Source organism: Vigna unguiculata, chromosome 5 (genome assembly GCF_004118075.2).
Source record: "Vigna unguiculata cultivar IT97K-499-35 chromosome 5, ASM411807v1, whole genome shotgun sequence".
NCBI lineage: Eukaryota > Viridiplantae > Streptophyta > Magnoliopsida > Fabales > Fabaceae > Vigna > Vigna unguiculata.
Window position 1 is genome coordinate 5475837 of NC_040283.1, and position 24399 is coordinate 5500235.

The 24399-nt window shown below is 32.8% G+C and overlaps 2 protein-coding genes across 4 annotated transcripts; one reads left to right on the plus strand and one right to left on the minus strand.

Annotated features, from left to right (window-relative positions):
• Positions 1 to 257: 257 nt before the first annotated feature.
• On the plus strand, positions 258 to 2980 carry LOC114186329 (ubiquitin-conjugating enzyme E2-23 kDa). The gene is made up of 6 exons (XM_028074394.1): positions 258 to 432; positions 533 to 612; positions 1130 to 1244; positions 1357 to 1409; positions 1522 to 1650; positions 2675 to 2980. The coding sequence occupies exons 1-6, from the start codon at positions 389 to 391 to the stop codon at positions 2803 to 2805; spliced, it is 552 nt and encodes a 183-aa protein (XP_027930195.1). The 5' UTR covers positions 258 to 388; the 3' UTR covers positions 2806 to 2980.
• Positions 2981 to 5719: 2739 nt separating this feature from the next.
• LOC114185192 (ATP-dependent helicase BRM) lies at positions 5720 to 18152 on the minus strand. Of its 3 annotated transcripts, none has more exons than XM_028072770.1 (15): positions 17810 to 18152; positions 17518 to 17705; positions 14028 to 15320; positions 12558 to 13877; positions 12244 to 12356; positions 11958 to 12045; positions 11783 to 11869; positions 11490 to 11582; positions 11319 to 11402; positions 11040 to 11243; positions 9676 to 9918; positions 8065 to 9600; positions 7433 to 7969; positions 6846 to 7097; positions 6026 to 6637 (listed from the first exon to the last, which is right to left on the minus strand). In XM_028072770.1, exons 2-15 carry the CDS (start codon positions 17680 to 17682, stop codon positions 6026 to 6028), a joined length of 6627 nt encoding a protein of 2208 aa, XP_027928571.1. In that variant the 5' UTR covers positions 17683 to 17705; positions 17810 to 18152. The 3 variants fall into 3 exon arrangements, with proteins under 3 accessions (XP_027928572.1, XP_027928571.1, XP_027928570.1); XM_028072769.1 differs by having other exon boundaries at positions 17794 to 18152; XM_028072771.1 differs by lacking the exon at positions 17810 to 18152 and having other exon boundaries at positions 5720 to 6637; positions 17518 to 17682.
• Between the last annotated feature and the right edge of the window lie 6247 nt (positions 18153 to 24399).

Sequence of the window (24399 nt, forward strand, 5' to 3'; positions counted from 1 at the left end):
CCTTCTGACACTAAAATAATAAAATTTCTTATTTAATATAAAATAATTATAAAAATTCCTATTTAAATTTGTGAATTTATACATAACCAAAAAATTGTATACTGATTTCTTTACTTCTATTTCCTTAATAAAAAAATATGCAATTAAATAATGAGAAAAATAATTAATAGAGGTTTTATAATTAATATATTATTATTATATAATAATAACTTATTTATTTAATAATATTATTATTATTATCATTATTATCTGCTAGTTGTGCTGATTGCTGTCTGAACCAAATTTTACTTGTTTTCAGCTTGCGCAAGAGTCTCCAATCTTAACCTCTCTCTCCACTTGCCAAAGGAAAGGCTAAAGAGGAGAAGGAAAAAGGCAAAGCAACACAGCCATGTCTTCCCCAAGCAAGCGCAGAGAGATGGACTTGATGAAACTGTTAATCCTTTCTTTCATCAATTCCATCAAAGTTTTAATCTTTTTTCTAATCCCCTTCTCTTTCTGATTCTGGGTCTTCTCCATCTTTTCTTTTTCCTAGGATGATGAGTGATTACAAGGTGGAGATGATCAACGATGGAATGCAAGAATTTTATGTGCAATTCCATGGACCCAATGAGAGTCAGTTCCCTTTCTTCCCTCTTCTTTCTTTCTTGCTTTCCTGCTTCTCATCAAGTTAGATGCTTTGCTTTTCTCGGTCTTTTCCCTTTTTTCTTGAAGTTTTATTTGTGGAGATAGCTGTTTGACCTCAGTAGCTTTAGATTTGTGTAGCTACAAGATGATATCGGTACCTTTTTATGCCCCTTGTGTTTGTTGTGTTAATTGCTGTGTTTTTTCTGTGGATTCTGTTCATAGATTTTTGGACAACAATATTTTTTTTGTTCATGCTTTAATTTTGTAAATGATTTTTGTACTTATTGATTTTCCTTTTGCTTGTTGGGGAGTTGTTAGTATGAACATGGAGCTGATGTCTAGCCAGAAAGGGACTGGTGTGAGCTAAATTTTGTTGGTTTTTACCTGTATCAGCTTTTGCACCTTGATTGTTGGTTTGGCCTGGTTTGAGATCCTTATCAATATTTCTGTATCATGTAGCTTCCTTTTTCTATAGTCGTATTATCTGTTTGATGGCTTTTGGCAGGTCCTTATCATGGTGGTGTGTGGAAAGTGAGAGTTGAGTTGCCTGATGCTTATCCTTATAAATCTCCTTCCATTGGCTTTGTCAACAAGATCTATCACCCAAATGTTGATGAGATGTAAGCAAATAGTAGTAATGTTCTGACATTTGGGTGACTTATCATGTGTTTGATGTAAAAAAAACTGTGTCAGCGTATCTGATCTGATAATCTTCGATGACAATAATCTCAGGTCGGGATCAGTGTGTCTGGATGTTATCAATCAAACCTGGAGTCCCATGTTTGGTAATGAAATTCAGTAAACTTTCTGAGAAAATGTGTGGACTGTTCAAAATTTAATATTTGACTATTTTGATTTGTTCTTGTATGTCAAACAAAACTACTTTCTTCCCTCCAGATCTTGTTAATGTGTTTGAGGTGTTTCTACCACAACTTCTGCTGTATCCTAATCCATCAGACCCCTTGAATGGAGAAGCTGCAGCTTTAATGATGCGTGATCGATCTGCTTATGAGATAAGGGTTAAAGGTATTCATTCTTTCTGCTCATTTTCTAAAAAGAAATTTCTTGCATTAGTTTATATACACTCATTTCTCTGTATGTGTCACAGACTTGCAATGTTTCTTTGCAGTTTTTTGGTTACATTTTTCTAATGGCAGCCACTGTCAAGATTTTAGACCTTTGTGTAGAGCTACCATCACTACGCAGTGAATTGGATGTGCATATGTTTGAATGTACACTCAGAAACAATTGGAACTTCATTTTTTAATAATCTTGACCTCATTCAGTTATCTTATTAATATTATTAAAACAAATGGCTGCTCCTTTATTAACTGCATTATAAATTTTTTACATTTCAAGTTCTGATCCTTTAACAGAACTGATTTTGTTGACAGCTGCCACCATTACCATCAAATCCTTAACCTCAAAGTGAGGCATAAAAACAAGAAAGGATTGAGAGTTGGATAACCATCTAATGGAATTACTTATGTTATAGAAACTCGAGGAAACTTGGTTTATTAACAATTTTATTGGTGTTGCAAAAGATGTTAAAAGCATGGAATGGTGAAAATTTTGATCTCTGGCAAAGTATTTGTAAATGAAGGGCAGTACTATGCCCAGATTACAGCTTCAGTAAATTTGAAATTATAAAACAAAACAGGCTTTAATGGAATGTTTGTATGCCCTAGTGTGCAGACTACACTATCGTTTTGGCTATGTTTGGATGTAAAGAAAAGGATAAGATAAGGTGTAATGAATTGGAATTATACTATGTTTTTGCTTGAATTGTTTTAAATAAGGATGAAATGGAATCAAACCTAGGGAAATGCATTCCATTTCATGATTTCAAGTAGTAACTTTATTACATTTCATTTTATTCTGCATACCATTTGACATCCAAAATGCAAAAGTATAGCTGTATCAGTTCCTAGACAATTAATCTAGCTTTGAAACCTTATGAATCTCTGATTTTTATATTTAGAAGCAATGAAGTTTTTCTTTTTTATTCAATTCATACATGATAGTGATGTGTTTCTGGGTTGAATGTCAGAGTACTGTGAGAAGTATGCTAAGGCTGAAGACATAGGGGAAGTGACTGAAGAGAAATCCAGTGATGAGGAGATGAGTGAAGATGAATCTGATTCTAGTGATGAACAGGTTGTTGGTAAAGCAGACCCCTAGCTTTGCATGCATGTCCTGTTCTTAACATTGTATTTTATCTGTAAATGATGTTGTATTTGTGTTAATTTACCTCACCACATGTGAACCTGTTATGGATAAGGGGGAAAAGTCTCCTTCCTTCTATTCTACTTTCCTCTGTCACTGTAAATAAAGTACCATTGATTTCCTGATGCAATTTTATTTCATGTTTAGCCATCATAATTTACTTACATGGATTTTACTAATAATTGATCAGAAGACAGTGTTTAAGAAGTTAATAAATACAATTTCATTAATGATTATTTAAACAATCAAATTTAATTGTTCCTTCTTATTTTTCACGGGAGGAATTATAACTTTATTGAAACATGTCTTTATAGTTTCGTTTCAGTAATAAATGAAATATTTAACTATAAATACACCTAAATTTTGTGAAATTTTAAACCAGGCATTATTTTACTTTTTTTAAGTTCAAAAAACAAAATCTTATAAGAATCACAATAAAAATTTACTTATTTAATTGAGGTTAAAAATAGTACTTTCTAATTTTAGACTATTCATTTTTTTATATCAAACTACAATTAAAAATTTTACTTTGTAGAGATAAAACATATTTAATTATGTAAAATTATCATTTCTTGATCTACTTTGAAAGGTTAAACCATCTTAAAGATCAAATCCACAATTTTTATTTCTTATAACTCTTCTAACTAAATTTGGTTCACTTCCCAAAAGCAGTAACCAAATAGAAATAAAATAAAAAACTGTGAGTCCATTGACTAATTAGTTTTGACAAACGTGTTAAAGTTAAAAGCTAAACATAATATTCTCATTAACCTTCACAATCAAGCATGGTCTGCTTTGGATAGACGTGCAATACACATAAATCTTATAAGAAAATATAAAAAAAAAATCATAAACAAATATTGCTTGTGATCAAATGGCAACGATTCATGCTCTTTTATGTCTAAATTATTCATTATCTGGTGAATTAAATTTTTTGCATAACCTTTTGAATATTTTGTCCTCAATTCCTCACTTTTTCATAAATCTTTGTCTTTTACTAACCAAGTTATTTCTTATGTATTGTTCTTTCTTTTATTTATTTTTAATACCGTATGCATTTAAACATATTCCATCTCACGTTTTATTTCAAATGTTATGCTAATAATCTAAAAAAAAAATGGCTTGTAGTCGTAGGTGTGATCCCAAAAATTTTAATAATTAGAAAGTACAAATGTCGTTAAATATTTGAAGTAAAAGATAAAATTTTTAAATGTAATTTAAAAGATGAATTTTATTTTAACATAAGATTTGGTGAATAATTATTTGGTTAGAAAAAATATATCTTGACATGTTAGATATAATTTGATATTATTGTTAGAGAATAATAATAATAAGTTGTGATGATTAATCATATATGTGATGATTTGTTTTATTTGTTAGATGTTATTCTTATTAGTGCATGATTTAAGTTGAGGGATTATATCAAATTTTGTAAGTGGAGAGCAATGGTAAATGGAAAGGTTATTCGTAAGCTTTGTGCGAAAGTTGCAAATTAGTTCTTGACACTAAAAACATTAGTGTTTATGATGATATGTTTGAACTGTTATTTGAGACAAGAGACTTTGTGAATGATTGACAATTAATGAAATTAAATAGTATTTTGAGACATTAGAGTTAAAAAATGTTTGGGTGAGTGTTATAGTATGACTGATGTACACTATTGTATGATGTTTGGATGTTTGTATACTCACCCTTGCTTTAGTGATTTCCACCTGCAATGGTTGTATTTACAGAGAATTATAATCGTACATGTGTTGAGGAATAGGCACAACACTAGAAAGAATGATTAATATCGAAAGACGTCTTTAGTCTTAAATTTTTTCTTTTTAATAAAATCAGTTTACAATTGAAATTTTCAATAAAATAAGAATGAAATATAATTTTAAATTATGTAATTTGTGTTAATTATAGATTTTAGTAAATGAATGATTTGGGTGCTATAGTAGGTTTGTAGTTTTCGGAAAAGAATAGAGTTATCTAAGTGAAAGAAGTTGAAATGATTTGAAAATAATTTTAACTTGCTTTTATAAATGAAAATTATGGTTTACAATGTACTTTTACATTATCATTTAATTGCAATAAGTTTGTTGACTTTTAAAGTAAATAATTTTCATATTCATAATTCTTTTAAGTTTTAAGAAAATATTTCATCCTTTTATATTCAAATTTCTATTTATATATTATTATTTGACATTATCTCTCCTCGGTAAAAATTCTTTAATACACCTCCTCACTTTAAGTATTAGATTTCTCCAACATTAAGGGATAAATGAAATGAGATGCAACACCTTTTTAGAATATACTATAATTTCGATATCATCTTAATATAGAGTAGAACGTAAATTTAATTCAATCCAAGCAAAAAAGTGTACCACAACTCATTTGAAAACAAAAACTAACAAATATACTACCTCATCTGCATGCAAAATCTAAAAAGAAGGAAGAATCAAAATTCAGGTGGAAAAAAATGGAAAAACTTTATCTACAAAACTCTCCTTAGCCAATCTAGGTTAACTCCTCATAGAATCTTGACTCAGAAAAATATGTAGGAAAAAAAAAAGAGAGGAAGATATTAGAATAAATCCTCTCAAACTTGAATTTCATACATAGAAATGGCCTTATTAGTTGGGTAAAATATCAATTTGTATAAGTTTTTGACTTCAAAGGATAAATCCTCTCTAACTTGAATCACATCAGATTTCATGACATAATAACGATCCTATACATACTTTATTTCTCAACTAAGATACATGAAACACATGGGTCTAAATTTACTAGAGGTGATGGTAAAGCCAACTTATAAATATAAAGTTCATAGTTTACGCATTTGATATAGATATAATCATTCGGAAGAGTAACTGTAGCATGTAGAGATTAATTCTTGTATGGCATACTATGAACCAAGAAGTTACTATACAAGACATTCATCAGCTATCTAAAGAAGAAGCATCACCTGCAAGATGCAGATATCCAAAGAAAAAAATTGTTGACCATTTTAATTTAACCCATTGATTGAGGTAGCTATTGAATACAATTGAAGAACTAACTCTATATTAACAGAGAGTATGGGCTAAAGCCTATGAAAGGCAAGGGCAACTAAAGCTCTTCCTGAAAAACTAGTACCAATAACAAATATTTCAGTTATATACCTACCATCTTTTCTCTCCTTCAAAATCTACATATGGCTTGGTCTCCTCTTCCCAGAATCTGTTCTCAAACGCTTCACAGGGTTTGCCCAACCAACTGACCCACCACCAGACCCATTTGATGGTTGAGATGGTTGACCACCCCATCTAGTATCCTTTGGGGTTGAACCTGACCCTGGACTTCTTATAGCACCATGTGGAGAAACAGGACATGCTGATCCACTCCTTCCCTTCCCCAATGACTTTTCTCTGTCATTTCTTTTCTTTTTGCACACAACCAACTGACCCGGATGTGTGAGCATTGAAGGATTATCCTGCTGAGGTTGCTCACGCGCACTGCTGCTGCCACTGCCAGTTTTGGACTCCTTCAAATGACCTTTGAACCTGGTGCTTTCGCCGTTAGAAGCAGCTCCACTTTGTGGCAGCTTCTGTGAAGGGATTGGATCGGTTTCCACATCATTGGTTGCCCTCTGCCTTTTGCTGGTGCCAACTGTTACTTGCCTTGGGGATGAGGTGGTACCACCAGGAATTTGGCTAGAGAATGAAAGTGCACTTCTTGCTTCTCCAAAATCTGTATCCGGGAATGCAATTTTCAGGATATCAAAGAATAGATCATGAACCTTCCTTGCTTCAGATCTCACCTGCAAATAATGATCATTCAGAACTTTTAACAGTTACCAAAATGGATGGAGATCATATGAACAATCCTGGTCTCTATTAATTTCAGGTCCTTAGAATTGTGAACAGAAATCTGCCAAATTGTCTTTGGACACATAAATTTTCCAAATAATATTTAGTCAGATTTTGTTTCCTTCACTTTGTACAATTAACACGGATAAGAAATCTCACCTCATATGAATATCCGTAGAAATGCATTGAACCCCTCAACATGAACTGTACATCAAACACCAGCTCCATTTCTCCGGTATAATCCATTCTATCAATCCGCTGGTCAATCTTCCGTAAATCCAACAGACTGCTCCCAGATCCACCCGCATACCCAGAATTCTCAATCCTCTTCCACAAATCTGTTAGCAAAGGTACTATCTGATGGCCTTCCTTGTCTATTTTCCTTTGGAGCTTGCTAATTACATTCTTGCACTGCATGTGAACAAGTTGTGTGGGGTCATATATTTTACATTAGAAATCTACAAGAGACATCTCCAACATGGTTTATTTAACGAGTTGAGATTAAGTTCACATAGCAAAAAGAAAGTTAAAGCAAAAAACAGAACAAAGTAATATGTTAAGAATAGCAGCAAGTGTTAAACCTTCAAGATTCTGGTATATTATGTTATATTAATATTAATATTTTATCATAATTAAGCTTGAGATTAATAATGGTTCCTGCTTGCAGTCCATGTAACATGCAGTGAGGTATGAAAAGCAAACAACCATGGCAGGAAATAAGACATTAGGCACAAGATGACACATACTCCTCTTTGGATTATTTCAGTCGTCTTGGTGCCATGAACTGAAGATCCATTTGAATTGAGAGGCTTCCCCTCCCTACTTTCTCTAGGGTGTTCACCATCATCAGAAGGACCAGATGTGCAATTCAAACGATTAGACTGAGGTGACCCATGTAATTTGGACGTATTAGCTACTTTTCTTGAAGGTAATTTTTGCTTGTTTTTTAATGATGTTGCATTCTTATCATGCTTGCCGGCATTCTTGTCCACAAATGATTTTGATTCCGTATCCATCCTCGTTTGCATCTGATATTTATAGTCTGCCAAAAGAGATGATTCTCCCCGTTGAATAGATTTCATCTCACTGCCAGACTTGTCGTCGGGCCTTTCCACAGCATGGCGGGGACGAACACGAAGACTACGCTTACGCTTAATCTTGGGTTTCTGCAAAACTTGTTCACCTTCCCCCTCATCTCGATCATGAATCCAACTTCCTGATTGTTGATGATCCATGTGAGAATCACCTGATCCTGCAATTTCCCCTTCTTCCAAGTCGTCTCCCTTGCAAAAGTTATTTAATAAAAATGAAACATGGAACAAAGAAGCCCCAAAGAAAATGATAAAAATAATCAAAATATAAAATAAAGTCCATGTACCATAATTTTTGAAATGGAGCTTGGCCTGGCATCCAATGCAGAGAGGGAACCAAATTTCTGAGCAGAAACTGAAGGTGAAACTGTTTGCACCAATCTTTGATTGTCAGAGGATGATCCTGAGGAACCAGCCTCTTCAGCCACATGATTATGTCTAGCATTTTCTGAAGAACGAGCAATTTCATATCCAGCATCAGAAGTTAAACCATCCTCTTCCAATTGATGTCCATCAGCCCCGCTATAAACATCGTCTTCAAACTCTCCAATTTCCCCTTCTTCCTGTGCAGAATACTCATTTCTGTCTTCAGAGCTTGCTTCAGAATATTCTCCATTTTCATCTTCCAACTCTTTATAATTAGGATGTTTTTTTCCCTTGGGCCGTCCCCTTCTCCTTTCAGAACCCACCTCACTGTCCATGCCAACACTACCACTCAATAAAATGTTCTTTGATGGTCTTTTAGATAAAGATGCAATAGCAGCATTCACTTCTCTTGAATTGGCTCGAAGCCACTGAGGCACCTCATCATGTTGCATCATCTCCTCAGGCCAATCTAGTTCTTCATCCATTTGATCAAACAACTCCAATTCCTCTTCACTCCTAGCAATCATGCGATTTACCTCCTGAAGAGAAGGAACATTGTGGACATTTTCTTGATACCTTTCTTCATCATGTAACAATGTCTCTAAAGTCAAACGCCTCTCTTCATGTGTTGTCCTTTGATCAAAACGTCCAGCATTGATAACCTCATCGGCCATATCTATCTTATATTGTTGAATATTGTTCCTTATGAGGCTCTCAACTGATCCTATATAGCGGTCCTTACCCACAAATTCATCCTCTATATCGACAGTGCCTCCACTTCTCAGTTCATCCTCCTTCTGATGGCTAGAGATTTTGTCAACAACAGCCTCCATGTAGATAACTCTGACTTCTCTTTTCTGTCCAATACGATGAGCTCTGGCCACAGCCTGCTCCTCATTTTTCGGGTTAGGATCAGGATCATAAATAACAACTGTGTCAGCAGACTGAAGGTTAAGGCCTCTCCCAGCAGCTCGAATGCTAAGCAAGAAGATGAAACAGTCTGAATCAGGGCTATTGAAGTCCATTATAGCTGATTCACGGTCATCCAAATTAGTAGTCCCATCAATTCTTCTGTACACAAACCTTCGCAGATTCAAGTAATCTTCCAATATATCTAGAAGTTTTGTCATGGTACTGAACAGCAAAACTCGATGACCAGTTCTTTGAAGCTTTATAAGGATCCTATCCAGGATCCACAATTTCCCACAAGATTTTACAATTAAATTTGTAGATAATTCATTAAATAATGGGTAATTAAGACATGGATGATTACAAGTTTTCCGCAACTCCATGCATCTGTTATTTAAAGTCTTGTACTCTTTTGCCTGGTAGAGCGGATTCTTTTGAATCTTAGATTCCTCACCTTCGGGATCAAGTCGAAGGGTACCCGTTGATTTGACCCAGTCATATATGGCACTCTGCACAGCTGACATCTTACATCGTAAAACTATAGAGACCTGCAATGCAGCACAGATATTAGGATTGTAACACCACATAAAGAGTAAAAGGTCAAGGAGGAGTCCAAATCAAACCTTTGGTGGTAGTGAGCCCTCAACTTCTTCAACACGACGCCTGAGCATGAAAGGCTCAAGAATTTGGTGAAGTCGATGGATAATGATAACCTTTTTTTCAGTCTCAAGCCAATCATCTTCTGTATTTTGAGTGGAACCTTCCTTTTGAAATGGCTTTGAGAACCAATCATTAAAGGCTTTCTTGTTGTCAAAAACCTCTGGAAGAAGTAAATTTAAAAGCGACCACAGTTCTTTCAAATCATTCTGCAGAGAAATTTACATAATTAATTTTTTTATCAAGATTTGTAATGCAGCATGTATCTAAATGATTTATCAATAGATGATCATTAAAGACATCTAAATGAAGTTAACATAAAGAACATGAGTCAAAATAACAACAGGTATTTACTGAAGCAAGACATGAATTCTTAGCAAGAGGACTTTGACTATCTTCCAGCAACAACAAAATGAACACGGCTAGAATAATGACATATACTTGACCAAAGGTTTTGGATACAACACAAGGCACCCAAGTCAGGATTTTGAGCTGTAACCAAATTAACAACATTCAAGCTTTGATAAAAAAAAAGTCTTAATAGTAGTTTATGATAGTAAAGGAAATTATCTATAGATAAGGCACTACTAGACCCAAACCCCAGCTTAGTATCAGCCATCAGGAAGGCATGACAAGACAAGGATCTGTCATCAGTTAGATCTGAATCTAGCCTCATTATATTAGGTAACTTGGCTCCTCTTGAAAAGGATTGTACCAATTAAAGCCATTCATATAAGAATATAACAGAAAACGTATCCCAAAATTGTCTAAACAAAGGTTAAGAGCTGTAAAAAACTCTTAATTCATGGCTGAGCCAAGTTAAATGGCTCACAGTATTCACCAAGCAACAGCTTATAAGTGCCTTTGCCATCATAAATATTTTAAATTGTTAAAAGAACGTATAAAATTCTGCTACTGTCAAACACTACTCCTAAAAGTTTAAACAGATAGGTAAAAGCATATGAATACTTTTATCACCTTATAACACTCCCCCTTACAAAAGACCTTAGGAATAAAGCATAGACAATGTAAATGTCAACTCTAACTTGTGCTGAAATTTTTTTTAGAAGAATGGAGTTGCCGAAGACTGAACTTATGACCAATTGACCATAAAGGATATAATACGTGTTCCAAGGAAAGAGATTTCATAAAGCTAAAGCTATTAGTTGAAGGCACATGAATGTTTTTAACATCCAGGGCATAACAAGCTTGTGCAACAAATGTGCAAACTTCAAGAATCGTGGAGTTTGCTTGAATTGGGTCATAAAAGACATTATCAGTACACAGGAAAACTACAGCCACTAAACATTTGTATCATAGCAAAGTAGACCTGTAAAGGTGTTCCTGTCAGAAGCAGGCGTCTTTGACAGCGATATCTATCGAGATCACGAGCTAGAACTGATTCCCTATCCTTCATTCTCTGTGCTTCATCGATTATTATATACTTCCAGTCAATTTTTGAAAGCCTCGACCGATCATACATGATGAACTCATAAGTAGTCACCAGGACATTAAATTTCATAGCCATAATCTCCTGCAAATATAACAAAAGGAAATTTAGCATTGAACATTAAATTACTCATAAATTAATGAGCTCTGGCACACTTACCTGTGAATATAATTTTGTCCGGTAATCCTTCCCTCCAGCATAAAAAATGCATGACACAGATGGTAACCAAGTATGCAACTCACTCTACATAGTGGACAAAAGTTTTCTGATTAGAAGCGACACTTGATAACAAAAAAAAATATCACTGAAATGAAAGAATTGAAAGATCACCTTCCAGTTAACCATAACAGCATTTGGGACTATTATAAGATGTGGACCATAGTTTCCTTTAAACTCCATCAAATAGGCAATTAATGCCATAACCTGGACAGAGAAAAATTACTTCATTTCAAGAGGTTCATAAAACCATCACAGCAAATATCATGGAAATAAAGAAGTAATATTTTTACATCAACTTCACATGATGCAACAAACTTGAATATGAATTGTAAAATCCCTCATCTCAAAAGAATATCATAGATTTTGTTCAGGTTTTAAATGCCACAGGAAATCATAATACTAACCTGCACAGTTTTTCCAAGACCCATCTCATCTGCCAAAATTCCATTTAATTTGTTGTTATACAAGGAAAGCATCCATTGCAAACCAACCTTCCAAAATAACATGTCAAATACTTAAAAGCTTGCTCCAAAAGAACATAAGCAATTATAGACAATTTCAACAGACTCAGCAACCTACCAGCTGATAGTCTCTAAGTGTTCCAGCCCGCAACATTGATGGTTGACGTACAACCTTCTCGCTCACTGCATGAGCAAGGCTGTAATACCTGGTATGTGGCAAATGGTAAGCACCAGGAATCAGTTGTATTATTATACAAAAACAACAAATGTACAAAAATCATAACTTCGATAAACAATGTCAAAGAGCTACAATTACAATAAATGCTACAATTAGGCAGTTGGCACATTTTGAGACAACATCAAGTTTCATTATGCCAAAAGCGCAAAACTCAAAGTACACTCACTTGCTGACAGAGGAACTGTCCTTAGGGGCATTCATCTCCATAAAACGATTTCTAATCATCACTTCTTCTCCAGCACAAGCTGCTGCCGCTCTGACTTCTTCTTCAGAAAGACCCTTTAGCCATAAAATTTATAATGTGATGAATGATTAATAGATGACTTCAAACAATATAAAAGTACATTAGAATACATGAAAAAATAAATACCACAAATTAATTGTACAAACTAAAGAAACACAGGCACACAAAAATAAAGGATTTTCTCCCAGGCCACTGGGTTTTATTTATTTTAATGAGAGGAGATTGATGAACCATGCCTGCAATCGTGCAGCAGCTGCAGCAGCTTTGGCAGCCTCCTCCACTTCCTGTTGATTCTTAGCAGTTGTTATCTTACTTCCTAATTTGTGGAGATACTCTTCAGTCTGGGTTAAGAAAGTTGAGAGGACAGCATATCTCTCCGCAGCATCACCTTGGATGCTAGTCTGCTGCTCCAGCAACATCTCCCTATATCTGTCAACATCATTGTTTTTCAAGGCTTCCATCCTTTTATTTCTGTCATCATCCTTACGTTTTGAGAACTCTCTCAACATCCTTTCATGATATTTAGCCACTCCCCTGTTGCGAGCAGTACGGGCATCACGAATGGCCCAATGTGTTTCAAGAAGCTTCTTGCGCCATTGAAATATAGATTTCAGTTGCTTCTCCCTTAAAGCTCTCTGAGATGCCTGAACTTGTCTAGCAAGTTCCATACGCTGACGTTCACACAGTCTAACAAACTTCCGATATGGCCTATCCGGCATTGCCATTATCTCTTGTTGCTGTTGATCAATCTCGTCTCTTAAACGTGCCTGAAGATCTAAAAGGCGAAGCTTTTTTCCTTCAATTTGCAACTTTAACACAAGATCTGGCCTAATTCTTTTCCTCTCTAAGTTTACTGCAAGCAAACCTTCAATCTTCCTTAAATTCTCTGTCTTTCTCTTGCTAAGGACCTCCGTGCCTTCCTCAAACAGAAGTTCTTTCACATCATATGCCAATGACAAATTGTTGTTGTTGTTGAGCATCATTGATGACCCAAATGAATCATGTTTCCTGGTGAAGAAAGGAAAATCAAATAGGGGTCCATGGTATTTTCTGGTGGAAGTCGTATCCTTTGGCTGGGCAACAGTGCTCGCCTCAGAAGGTTTATTAAGTTGCACTGTATCAGTTACGGAAGACTGGGGAGCAGCAACAGCCTTTCCCTTATCTAATACTAACTCATTTCTAACAGACGTTCTGTTAATTCCATGTTCATTTTCCTGATCAGACTTAGCCGAGCATACAACAGACAGCTGCTCTTCCCTTCCAGCAGATTCCTTTATCACAGGAGATGTAATCTGCAAATGAACTGCTGTTACAGCATTGCTCTCATCTCTGATAAAGGCTTCCTTCTTTGAAGAGTTCTTTCCGCTAATGGATGGGATATGCTGTGAATCTTTGGCATTGGCCTCATTCTGCCTTGGCTGTTCAGCCACAATATTTCCAGCAGATCTCTCTTGACTTTGTGCTCCTCCAGAATGAATTGGCTGCTGCACTAGCAAATCAAGAGGTGGTGGATTGATGGACCGAAGAAGTTCTTGGGGAAGTGCACCTTCTCCTTTCTGTAAACAACAGGAAATAAAAAAATCAGTGAGCACAATCTACATTAAATATTATGCAGTACATTTTCATTTCACAAGGTGTACATAAATAGCACAAAAACACATAAACCAAGCAGCAGACAGAATGAAGAAGGAAAGAAGATATTAAACCTTCAGACGCCGAAATGCTAGTATTTGTGCCTTAAGAACATGAAGCTGTTGTTTAGTGAAACCATTTCTTTGCTGAGGAGTTTGAGATGGCCCTGCTTGAGTTTTGGGGTAATTTCCTGATCCACCTTCATTTGTCAGACCTCCATCCTGAGAAGCAGATGGGTTTAATTGCCTGATGTACTGCATTTTTGCAGGTTCTGGACAAGATGATGATGCTTTCGCATTCAGAGGATGATCTGCACCCACATTCATGTTTGCAGAGGTCTGCTGTGGATGCATTCCATTTCCAGTTAGAACTGAATGCTTCAAAGATCCTTGAGTGTCTCTGCTATGAAGACTGAATTGCTGCACAGCCATGTCACTAGAGGTACTGGCTATACCAGCACTAATTGGTGGGCTCAAATGGTTGGGTGGAGCCATCTGCCTGGCTTTCACAGAACCCAACTGTGCAGACACATCACCAGATGAATTAGCACGTGCTGAACTCTCACTTGCCACTGCTGGAGAAGTAACCTGCTGGTTTGAAATGGGGACAGGTGATGACTGTGCACCTGAGTTAGTATCATTTGCCTTCGGTTGTTGAACCATCCTTGATTGCATCAATGGAATAAGCTGAGCCATTAACTGAGCATTTGCAGGATGTGACATATCAATATTTTGTTCATGTGCCCATGCCTGCATAGCCCGCAATTGAGCAGACATTGCAATCTGGTTGTTCATAGTGTTTGAGATGTTCTGCTGATTTGCCAGAGCTTGCCCAGGTCTTATAATGTTTCCAGGTACTATATTTCCAACAGCTGGCACCTGACTTGAAGGATTTCCTTCACTCTTTCTAGCAGGTGCTAGCTGCTGTCCTTGCTCTACCCGCTTTTCCCCATGATTAAAATGGTCAGATGAATTTCTAGACGATGATGCTTGGGCTTGATTTACTGCCTGCATGGACATGAGATCCTGCATTTTCAAATTTCCCATTCGCATGTCCTGATCCTTTACAGATGAAGAGCCCAGCATTCCCATTTTAGGTTGCTGCATTGCCAAAGCAGACTTTTGTTGTGAAGCCTGCAGGGCATATTGAAAGTATGCTGCTTGTGCAGGATTTAGCATTTGCTGCTCAACACCTTGACCCTGGTTGGATCCATGCTGAGCTAGATCAACAAATTTTCGAGGCTGTTGAGGCAGTTGCATGGAACTAGATGGGAAGTTGTTACTCCCAAATACTCCTTGAAGACCTGCTTGATATGCCAAAAATGCTTCACTCCCTTCAGGTTTTCTTAGCAGCTGCTGTTGAAATGACTGTATATGTACAAGGTTGAGTAAGGGCATTTTTCCATAAGACAAATGATAAGTTTAAAGGTTACCCAAAAAAGGCATAATTGCCATAATAACAATAATACTTGTTGTAAGATCACAATCCGAATTTCATTGATGTCAAGACACACATGCAGGTATACACACTTTTCACAGTATAGCATATGATGAGTTAGTTCCCAAGACCCCACTTTTGACTTCATATCTAAAAAGGTATGATGGAAATTTCATGGAGATTTATGCAGGCTGCTATTAACATGAATTACAGCAGAAACATCTTTGACCTCTATAACGAAGTAACAACCATGAAATAAAAAATGAGACCATACTTGTAAGTTATGACATATTCTGAAGTACCATTACCAAAAATCATAAAGAAAATCAGTCATCTATTAACGATCATGCCATTTTGAGAAAGATGATACATCGATGATTTTTCAATTAAGACTGCATTTCATAGAAAATTATAACTCGACAAGATGCAGACGATACCAATCATTGAGCCTTCCTCTTTTGATAATAAAAACTTAACTACCAGAACAGAGAGACAGTAAGAACAGTTAATACAAATTGAAAATAAGCAGAAGTTGTGGAAATAACACTATTACAAGTTGAACTATAGGTTATGTAGTTAAAATACGCAATTAATCATTTCTTTACACTCATAGCATTTACTCAACAGTTAAAGAGACTGGGAGAATTCATAATCCAGTACGTAGAAGATGACGAAAAAACACCTTTTAGCAAGTTGACTGTAGGTTATTTATTTACAATCCATAATTAATCTGTCTTAAAACTTATATCATTTACTCAACACATAAAGAAAGACTACAGGGATAACTCGTAATCCATATTAAAACAACATGCATAAATTTCAACAGTAGCACCTGAAGATAATTAGAAAGACAAAAGGAGTTCATTGGCCAGAAGAAAAACCCCAAATTTTATTGATGCTTCATTATCAATCATCATCAACACCTTTTACCAAGTTGCCACTGTAGCTTGTATAGTTAAAATTCATTATTAATCAGTCATGTACAATGACAGAAGTAACAGAACAGAGAGGCAGCAAAAACAGTTAATACAAACTGACAATACACAGAAGTTGACGATCCACAATTAATACAAACTGACAATACACAGAAGTTAATATAAAACCTTTTAGCAAGTTTCAACTGCAGCTTGTTTGGTTACAATCCACAATTAATCAATGTCTTAATACTCAAACCATTTACTCAACACATGAAAGACCCAGGGTTGAATTCATAATCCAAAGGAGTAATTCATCGTTCATAAATTTCAATAATAGCACCTGAAGAGAGTTAGAAAGTCAAAAATGGTGTTCATCAGACCAGAACATAAACCCTGAGTTCTATTATCTTTATGCTTCAATATCAATCATCACAAACACCTTTTAGAAAGGTGTAACTGTAGCTTGTGTAGTTAAAATCCATAAGTAATATTTGTCACGTACAATTTACTCAAGGAACAGAACAAGGGGAAAATTCATAATCCAGAGTAGTAAATAGTGAATATGAATTTCAACAACGGCACCTGAAAAGAGAGCTGGAAAGGCAAAAGAGGGGGTCCATAGAACAATAATATAAACCCCAAATTTTATTACCCTGATGATTGATTATCAATCACCATCAACCTCGAAAAGGAAATGCCGTAGAAAAGTGCAGAAAAAAAAATGCAGAATAGTCAATGTTTCCTATAATTCAACATCACACACCCAAAAAAAAAAAAACATAACAAAAAATAAAGGCAAAGACCAATTAGCAAAAAAATTAAAAGTCAACAGACTAGCGCATGCTGGCATAGGATGAAAAGGAAGCTAGATTGGAGTAGACAAACATCAACAGCAAAAAACTGCACCAATCATTTCTCCAGATTCAATAATTCCATCAGTTTCCATATGATGCTCCTTGAATGCCTTGAAAATGAATTGGGGAAAAAAGGAAAAAAAAAAAACAAACAAACAAACTCAACCGACTAACTAAATCCCAACACCAAGTGCATTAAATGCAAATTCCACCACAACCCATTTTTTCACACTCCCATGTGTTCCAACATTCGTATTAGCAGCACAAGCAGGTAGTAGACTTCCCATCACTAGTAAAAAACAAACAATTCAACCAAATTTTCAGAGAAATTTAGCTAAACCTATCAGAATCCGCACCTGCCTAGAACCTATCTGCTGTTGTTGTTGCTGCTGCTGCAATGACTCCAAGTGTGACGCCGCCGATGACGAAGAAGACGGCGAAGCAGCCGCTGACGACGTCGATGCCGCCCGTCCCGCCGGATTCCGGCCCGGCCCACCACCGGGGCCGCCGCCAGATTGCATGCAACCACCCCAGAATTCACCACCTACAGAAATCACCAAAATTCAGATCACACCAACTGATCAAGCAACAAAAATAATAAAAGCTTCAAACTTTGTACAGAACAAAGATACCCAGAAATGGCAGAACCTCAGAATCCCTCCAAATGTGAAGAAACCCACATTTTTTCCCTCCGATCCCAACGTTCAAAAAAATCTATTATTCTCTCTCTAGCTGCTGCTACTGACACCCACTTTCTCTCTCTAGAATCCGCAACTTTCGGGCAATTGGGGACAGATCTTTCCCTGCAGAGGACCGAACTTGACGGATTCGGTGATTCCACTATTTGGGCCACACGCGATGTCGCAATTCACAGTCAAACCCTAAAGAAAAAAATTATTTTTTTTCCAACTTTCATTTTTCTTTTCCATTTTATAAAAAAAAAATGGTGTTTATGTTAATTTCCTTTTTCCTCAGGTGGGTGACAAACCTTTCTCTTTCTGCCTCTCTGCCTTCTCACTCTCTCCAATTTATATGTCCCAACCCCTACGGTTACAGATTTACGGAAACTTGCAATTCACGTTGCCCTCCCTTTTCCTCACAATTACATCCAAACCTACACTCTTCAGTAACGCTCTCATTTTTTTTTGTTTTAAATTGTTTTAGAAAATTTGTAAACGTATGCCAGCAAATTATTCTGTCTGCTTCTTTCAACTTTATTTAGAAAATCAATAATAATAAAAATTTCAATAAAAATTATTTCATAAATATTTTAAGTATATATATATTATTCAACTAGACATAAATTTTATATTCATGTAGCATGATAAATGACTTTTTTGTGTAAATAAAAATAAATGTAAATAGTGAAACTCCTACTTATCTTCCTAAATTGGCTTCTTTATTTTTAATTAACATATATTTCTTTGTAAAACACGTATAAGTGTGTACTTTTATAAGATACACTTAAAATTAAATCGCTCTTTAATAATCGTTTGATTTTAGCACAACAACCGGACACATTACAGTTGCTCTATATAACACAGGATGCAAATTTTTTTAAAAATTCAAGATTTTACATTAAAAACTTAATTACAAATAATACTAATAGATATTTTATCCAAGAAAAAACTAATGAAAAGTATGATATAAAATATATATTTTTTAAGTATGTTTTTACTTTTGAAATATGTTTACATTTTGCTTCGATTCTTAGAAAAAAAAATACCTTTTGTTCTCAAAAATCATTTTATTCCATCTCTAAAAAAGGTTCTTCGTTCAAAAGCTTCTATGATAGTAGAAAATTACTATACTTTGTAACATGTAATTTTCATAAAGTTACAAATATAGGATTTGGATTCAAGATTTAAATTAGAAAACAAAATAAAAATCAGTCAATTCACGTTTTGATTACATTTACTAGAAGATGTATGTGTATTAATATCGTATATAATTTTGAAATATGTTATTTTAAAAAGAAAGTGCACATTGAGAGAAATATATAATTCTATTAAAACTATTCACTATAAACAAATTTAGATTATTAAGAAAGTAAAGTATATGAACATTATTAGTTTAATACATAATTGGAAAAAAATATATAATTATTAACTATATGGTGGAGCATTCAAGTTGAGGAAATTGTCACTTTTAATAAAGAAGATTGAAATTTAAAAAAAATAAAAGAAGAATCATATTTTCTTATAACTTCTTCCGATAAAACCATTATTGTTTTAAGAAACATCAAATTGAGTTTTTGTTTCGTTACCTACAAGTAAATTAAAATTTATTGCCATAAAATTTCCAGATATAATATATTTTTGATCATCTATTCCTTAATTGACAATTTTATTTAAAACATTGTGGAATGTTAAATGTAAGTACTTCTTTTAATAGAGATTTTAACATGTTCACATATTTATTAAAAGTAATGTATAATGTATTTATGGAATGTTTGTTTGTACTTCACATGTTCATTTATGATTACATTAAAATTTATATGATTTTGAAAGAAATTATTCTTTATTTACCTACAAAATTAATTATTAGCCTTTCATTTGAACATTTACTACTTTGGATTTTACTTTTTAAGGGGATTTACCTCCATTTCTTTAAATTATTAACTCCACTAAAATCGAAGATTTTTTTTTTTTTTGTATATTTTTAGAGTTAAACAATTTCATTTGATCTTCAAATCAAATTCACAAGTGTTAAAAATTAATCTTAAATATATTTTAAGTTGACAAAAATAATTCTTTTTGATTTTTTTTCCTTTTCATAGTATTTTATCATTAAATATAAATAATTTAGGGCTATAAATAATATAATTAAGATAATTAGGGTAGAAAATAATATTTTACATTAAACTAATCAAATAATTATAATTTACTTTAAAATGTAAATACGTTATCAACCGTGACTTTTATTTTTAAAACTAATCTTATTTCTTTCTTCAATAATTTACTTTTAATCATTACTTTTTAAAAAAATTATAAATTATAATTTACGTTTACTATATCGTTTTTCATGTTATAATTATAATTTGGAAGTTGGAATAATTATAAAGTGTTCTTTTTGGAATATTTTGTTATTAAACTATAAGATTATAAAAACCTAGTTTAATTGAGTTTTATTTTATAGAAATCATAATCTTTCTCAAATTATTATCTTTTTCTTTGTTTTTTCTCTTAATTTTTAATCACTTTGTTCGTCCTTTTGAATATCATATATTGTCATATATATATATATATCTTGATCTATAATAAAGCAATCATAGTACATTATAATGTTCTTTTTGAATAAGTTTATCTTGATCTCTTTTTTCAATCTTTTTTTTTAAGCTTTGCATGCATGTGACTCAAAAGAATTCAAGATGACTTTTTGTTTATCTAAGATTGTTAGGATATGTTCAAATTATTGATATGAGTTTTTTATGTACAAGTATTATATTCTATGAGAACTAGAAATTTTGGAATTTAGTTGAGTCAAAAACTTAGTCTAAGTAAAGAAAGTTATCTTATTTTCTATTATTGTTATAAGTTAAATTATATTTGGCTAGTTAGATGTTGCAGTCACTACGCTTTATATGTATTTTAAGGCCTAGTGGTTATCGAATGTTGTTGGGAAATGATGATTTGAGATAATTGATGTTGTTTAAACTTTTGTTGATATGATGCGTGCTACATTGTACTAATTGTGTGAATTTTTTTAACAATGGTTTAAAACATTTTGGGTTTGGTTTAAAATCATTTCGTACAAATTATATCTTTTTAGAACGGAGGAAGAAGTAGAACATGATTAATATGACTACATGATTGATCTAAGATTTCTATAAAATTATGCAGACTTGTTTAGTAAGCCACGTGAATAAGGCTCCCAAAGTTTTGGCTAGTTAGACGAGTAAATCAATCACTAAGCAAAAATTATATAAAACTTCAAAGAGCTTGAGATGGTTGGGTCATTATGCGAGTTTTGTCTCACTAAGCGAATTAAATTAATAAAAAACTCACAATACTTTCTTATCAGGCTAGTCAATCATCTTGATGCATAAAATATTTTTAATTGAAATCCAAAGAGCTCAATGATTATTGGTCATTAAGCAAGTCAAATGTTCACCAGGTGAATATACCTCCAAAGGTGTATCGTTGGACAAGTGGGACGATAGTTAAGCGAGTTTTAATATTTGAAAATTCTCATAGTTGTCTTGTTGCGAGTTTAAGTGGTTGTTGAGTGAGAGGGAAATATTTGATATGTAAAAACCAATGTTTTTAGATTTTGAAATGAAAATATATGGGTGTGTGGTCGAGTAGAGATAAGATTTAACGATAATATACTATTTTGTGTATGTATTTAGCTGAGTAAAGTTAGGGTGTTAACCATAATCTACTATTGATATGTATATGAAATCAAGTAAAATAAGGACATGCGTTTATTTTTGTGTATATTTGGTCGAGTAGAGCAAGAACATGTGTCTATTTTGTGTGTGTATTTGGACTAGTAGAATAATGACATGAGTTTTGTGTGTATTTGGCCAAATAGAACAAGAACATATGTTTATTTGTTTTGTTGTGTATTACTTTTAGATATTTAATAATAATTTTAACAAAATCATTATTTACACACTTTCAAATACATATATATTTACAATTAATGATTAGTATATATATATAATATTAATATTAATAATTAAAAAAATTAAAAGAAGTTACGTGTAACATATGAATTTTAAAAAGGAATCATTTACTTGTATATTTAACAACATGCATAAATCTTTATTCGCATTGAATATTTTCATTTGATAAATTTATTTTTAGAAGTATGTAATATTATGAAACTTATTTAATGTAATATTGATTTAATCATTTCATGTTATATTGTAGTTATAAATTAAATTAAATTAAACCGATCTTTTAAATGTATGGTTCTAAAGACACGTAAAAGATTTTATATTTTTTTAAGAGAAATTATGTTTAACTGTTCAAATATAAATGAATGGCTTAACTTTGTATCTTTAACCACAAACATGAACTATTAAATTTATTTACTTGATATTTTTTTAATTAATTTGATAATGTATATTAGCTGGAATTTAAATTCATTTAAATATATCACTTAACTTTATGACTTTAAAGACATGCATAAATTTTAACTTTTATGAAGAGAAGTTACATCTAACCGTCCAAATTTAAGTGAACCACTTAACTTTATAACTTTAACAACGCACATAAATTTTTATTTTCATAAAACTATTTTTTTATATATAAAAAAATTCCATTGATGCATTTACTTTTATATGTATCTAATATTATTACATCTATTTAACCTAATATTGATTTAATCAATTTGATAATTTATTTTAACTAGAATTTAAATTCATTTAAACATATCACTTAACTTTATGACTTTAAAAACATGCGTAAATCTTGATTTTGATGAAGTTACATCTAATCTTTAACCACACATATAAATCTTTATTAATTTTGTTAAACAATTTCACTTTTCTAATATTACATTAATTACTTTTTAATAAACATGAGAGATAATTAGTACTTATTAAATGTATGTTCAATTATATTAATCATTAATAGAATATAAATAAAATTAAAATTATTTTATTAGAATGTTGGAAGTTCTACATTGGTTAGAGATAAGGTGATTTAAGAGTATATAAGTGGTATAAACCTCAACTTATATGCTGGTTTTGTGGGAGCTAATTTCTCATCCTTTACTTTTTTATGTAGCTTAGCGTGGACTATTGATTAATGTACCATTATTTTTTTATTTTTTAAAAAATCAATAATCCACCCTAAGTCAGGTCAATAAATAAAAAATAAGAGTTAAAAATAAGAGTCATAGTATAATATATATATATATATATATATATATATATATATATATATATATATATATATATATATATATATATATATATATATATATATATGGAAAAATTTGTTGAAAGTTGTAACCTAGAAGGTGGCACAAGAGGAGTGGCATAGAGAAAGGTATGTAATAGGATGAAAGCATAAAAAGGACAACAGCTTAAAAATTGGCAAACAATGAGTGCTGCTTGGAATGGAAGTGGGGTATGAAGCAACACAAGGTCCCTCATAAGGACTCTCTCTCTTTTAATGCCTTAATAATGTAGGCCACAACTGCACCTGCTGCACTCTATTCCAACAACATAAAAAATAAAAATAAAAAATTAGATTTTACTAAACATTCTTCACCTTTAATAAGGTTCTTCGCAAGAATGTACCATCTTGTATTCAAATTCAGCAGATGGTATATTACAAACTGTGCAGAACAATGAGGAAATAATTTCTCAAATTCAATTCATAACAATAAGAGGCAGTTTTACATCTTCATGATCGTTATGAAGGAAAATATTAGACATCTCTTATTAAATATAACAAAACTATAAGTATAGAAAATAACATTTTATTAAATATCTACTTAATATAAAAAACGTGTTAAAAATATCATATCATTTAAAATATATGAATGATTATATAAATGAGTATGTAGGATAAAGTTAGTTGTTAGAGGTACAATGCAACAAAACAATGATTGATTTTGAAGCAAAACGTTAAGTAAGAAATGGAAAAAGTGGAGTTTAGATAGATTTTTAGTGGCATGTACATCACACCATATTATTCATATAAAAAACAGAGAAGTACATGGTACAATGCCACTCATAATTTATAAACTCTTATATTATAATCAAAGAGCAACATGCTTTAACATGTTAAAGTTTTAGGGCAAACTGATATATCATATTGAAAATAAAGAATTGGTTTGATGAGTATGTATTTTATGAATGTTCAAAGTACAAGTTATTGTGGCAAAAATTGTAGTAAAAAAACAGAAGCAGAGTTGTTTTACAAGAGAAAATCAGTTAAGAATTTCCAATAAGTTTGTTAGTGAGTTTGAAAAAAAACCAGTTAAGTATCAGACAGAATGAGACAAAATTTGGAAGTGAATCGAAAAAAAAACATAAAAAACCTGAGTTTGAGGTTGGACTTTATCACATATATGACATCTACGATACCAACAAGAATTTGGTAATAGTACTAGGGTGTCTTAACTGTATAAGCAACAGTACAAAAGGAAAATCTTATTAACAAGTGTATTTTAATACGATGGCTAAGAAATTATAAGAAGATTTTTTTTTCTTAAAAATCATAGAAAAGCAATGTTATATTTTTAGCTGTCTAAACAAAAAAACAATTTTTTTTGGG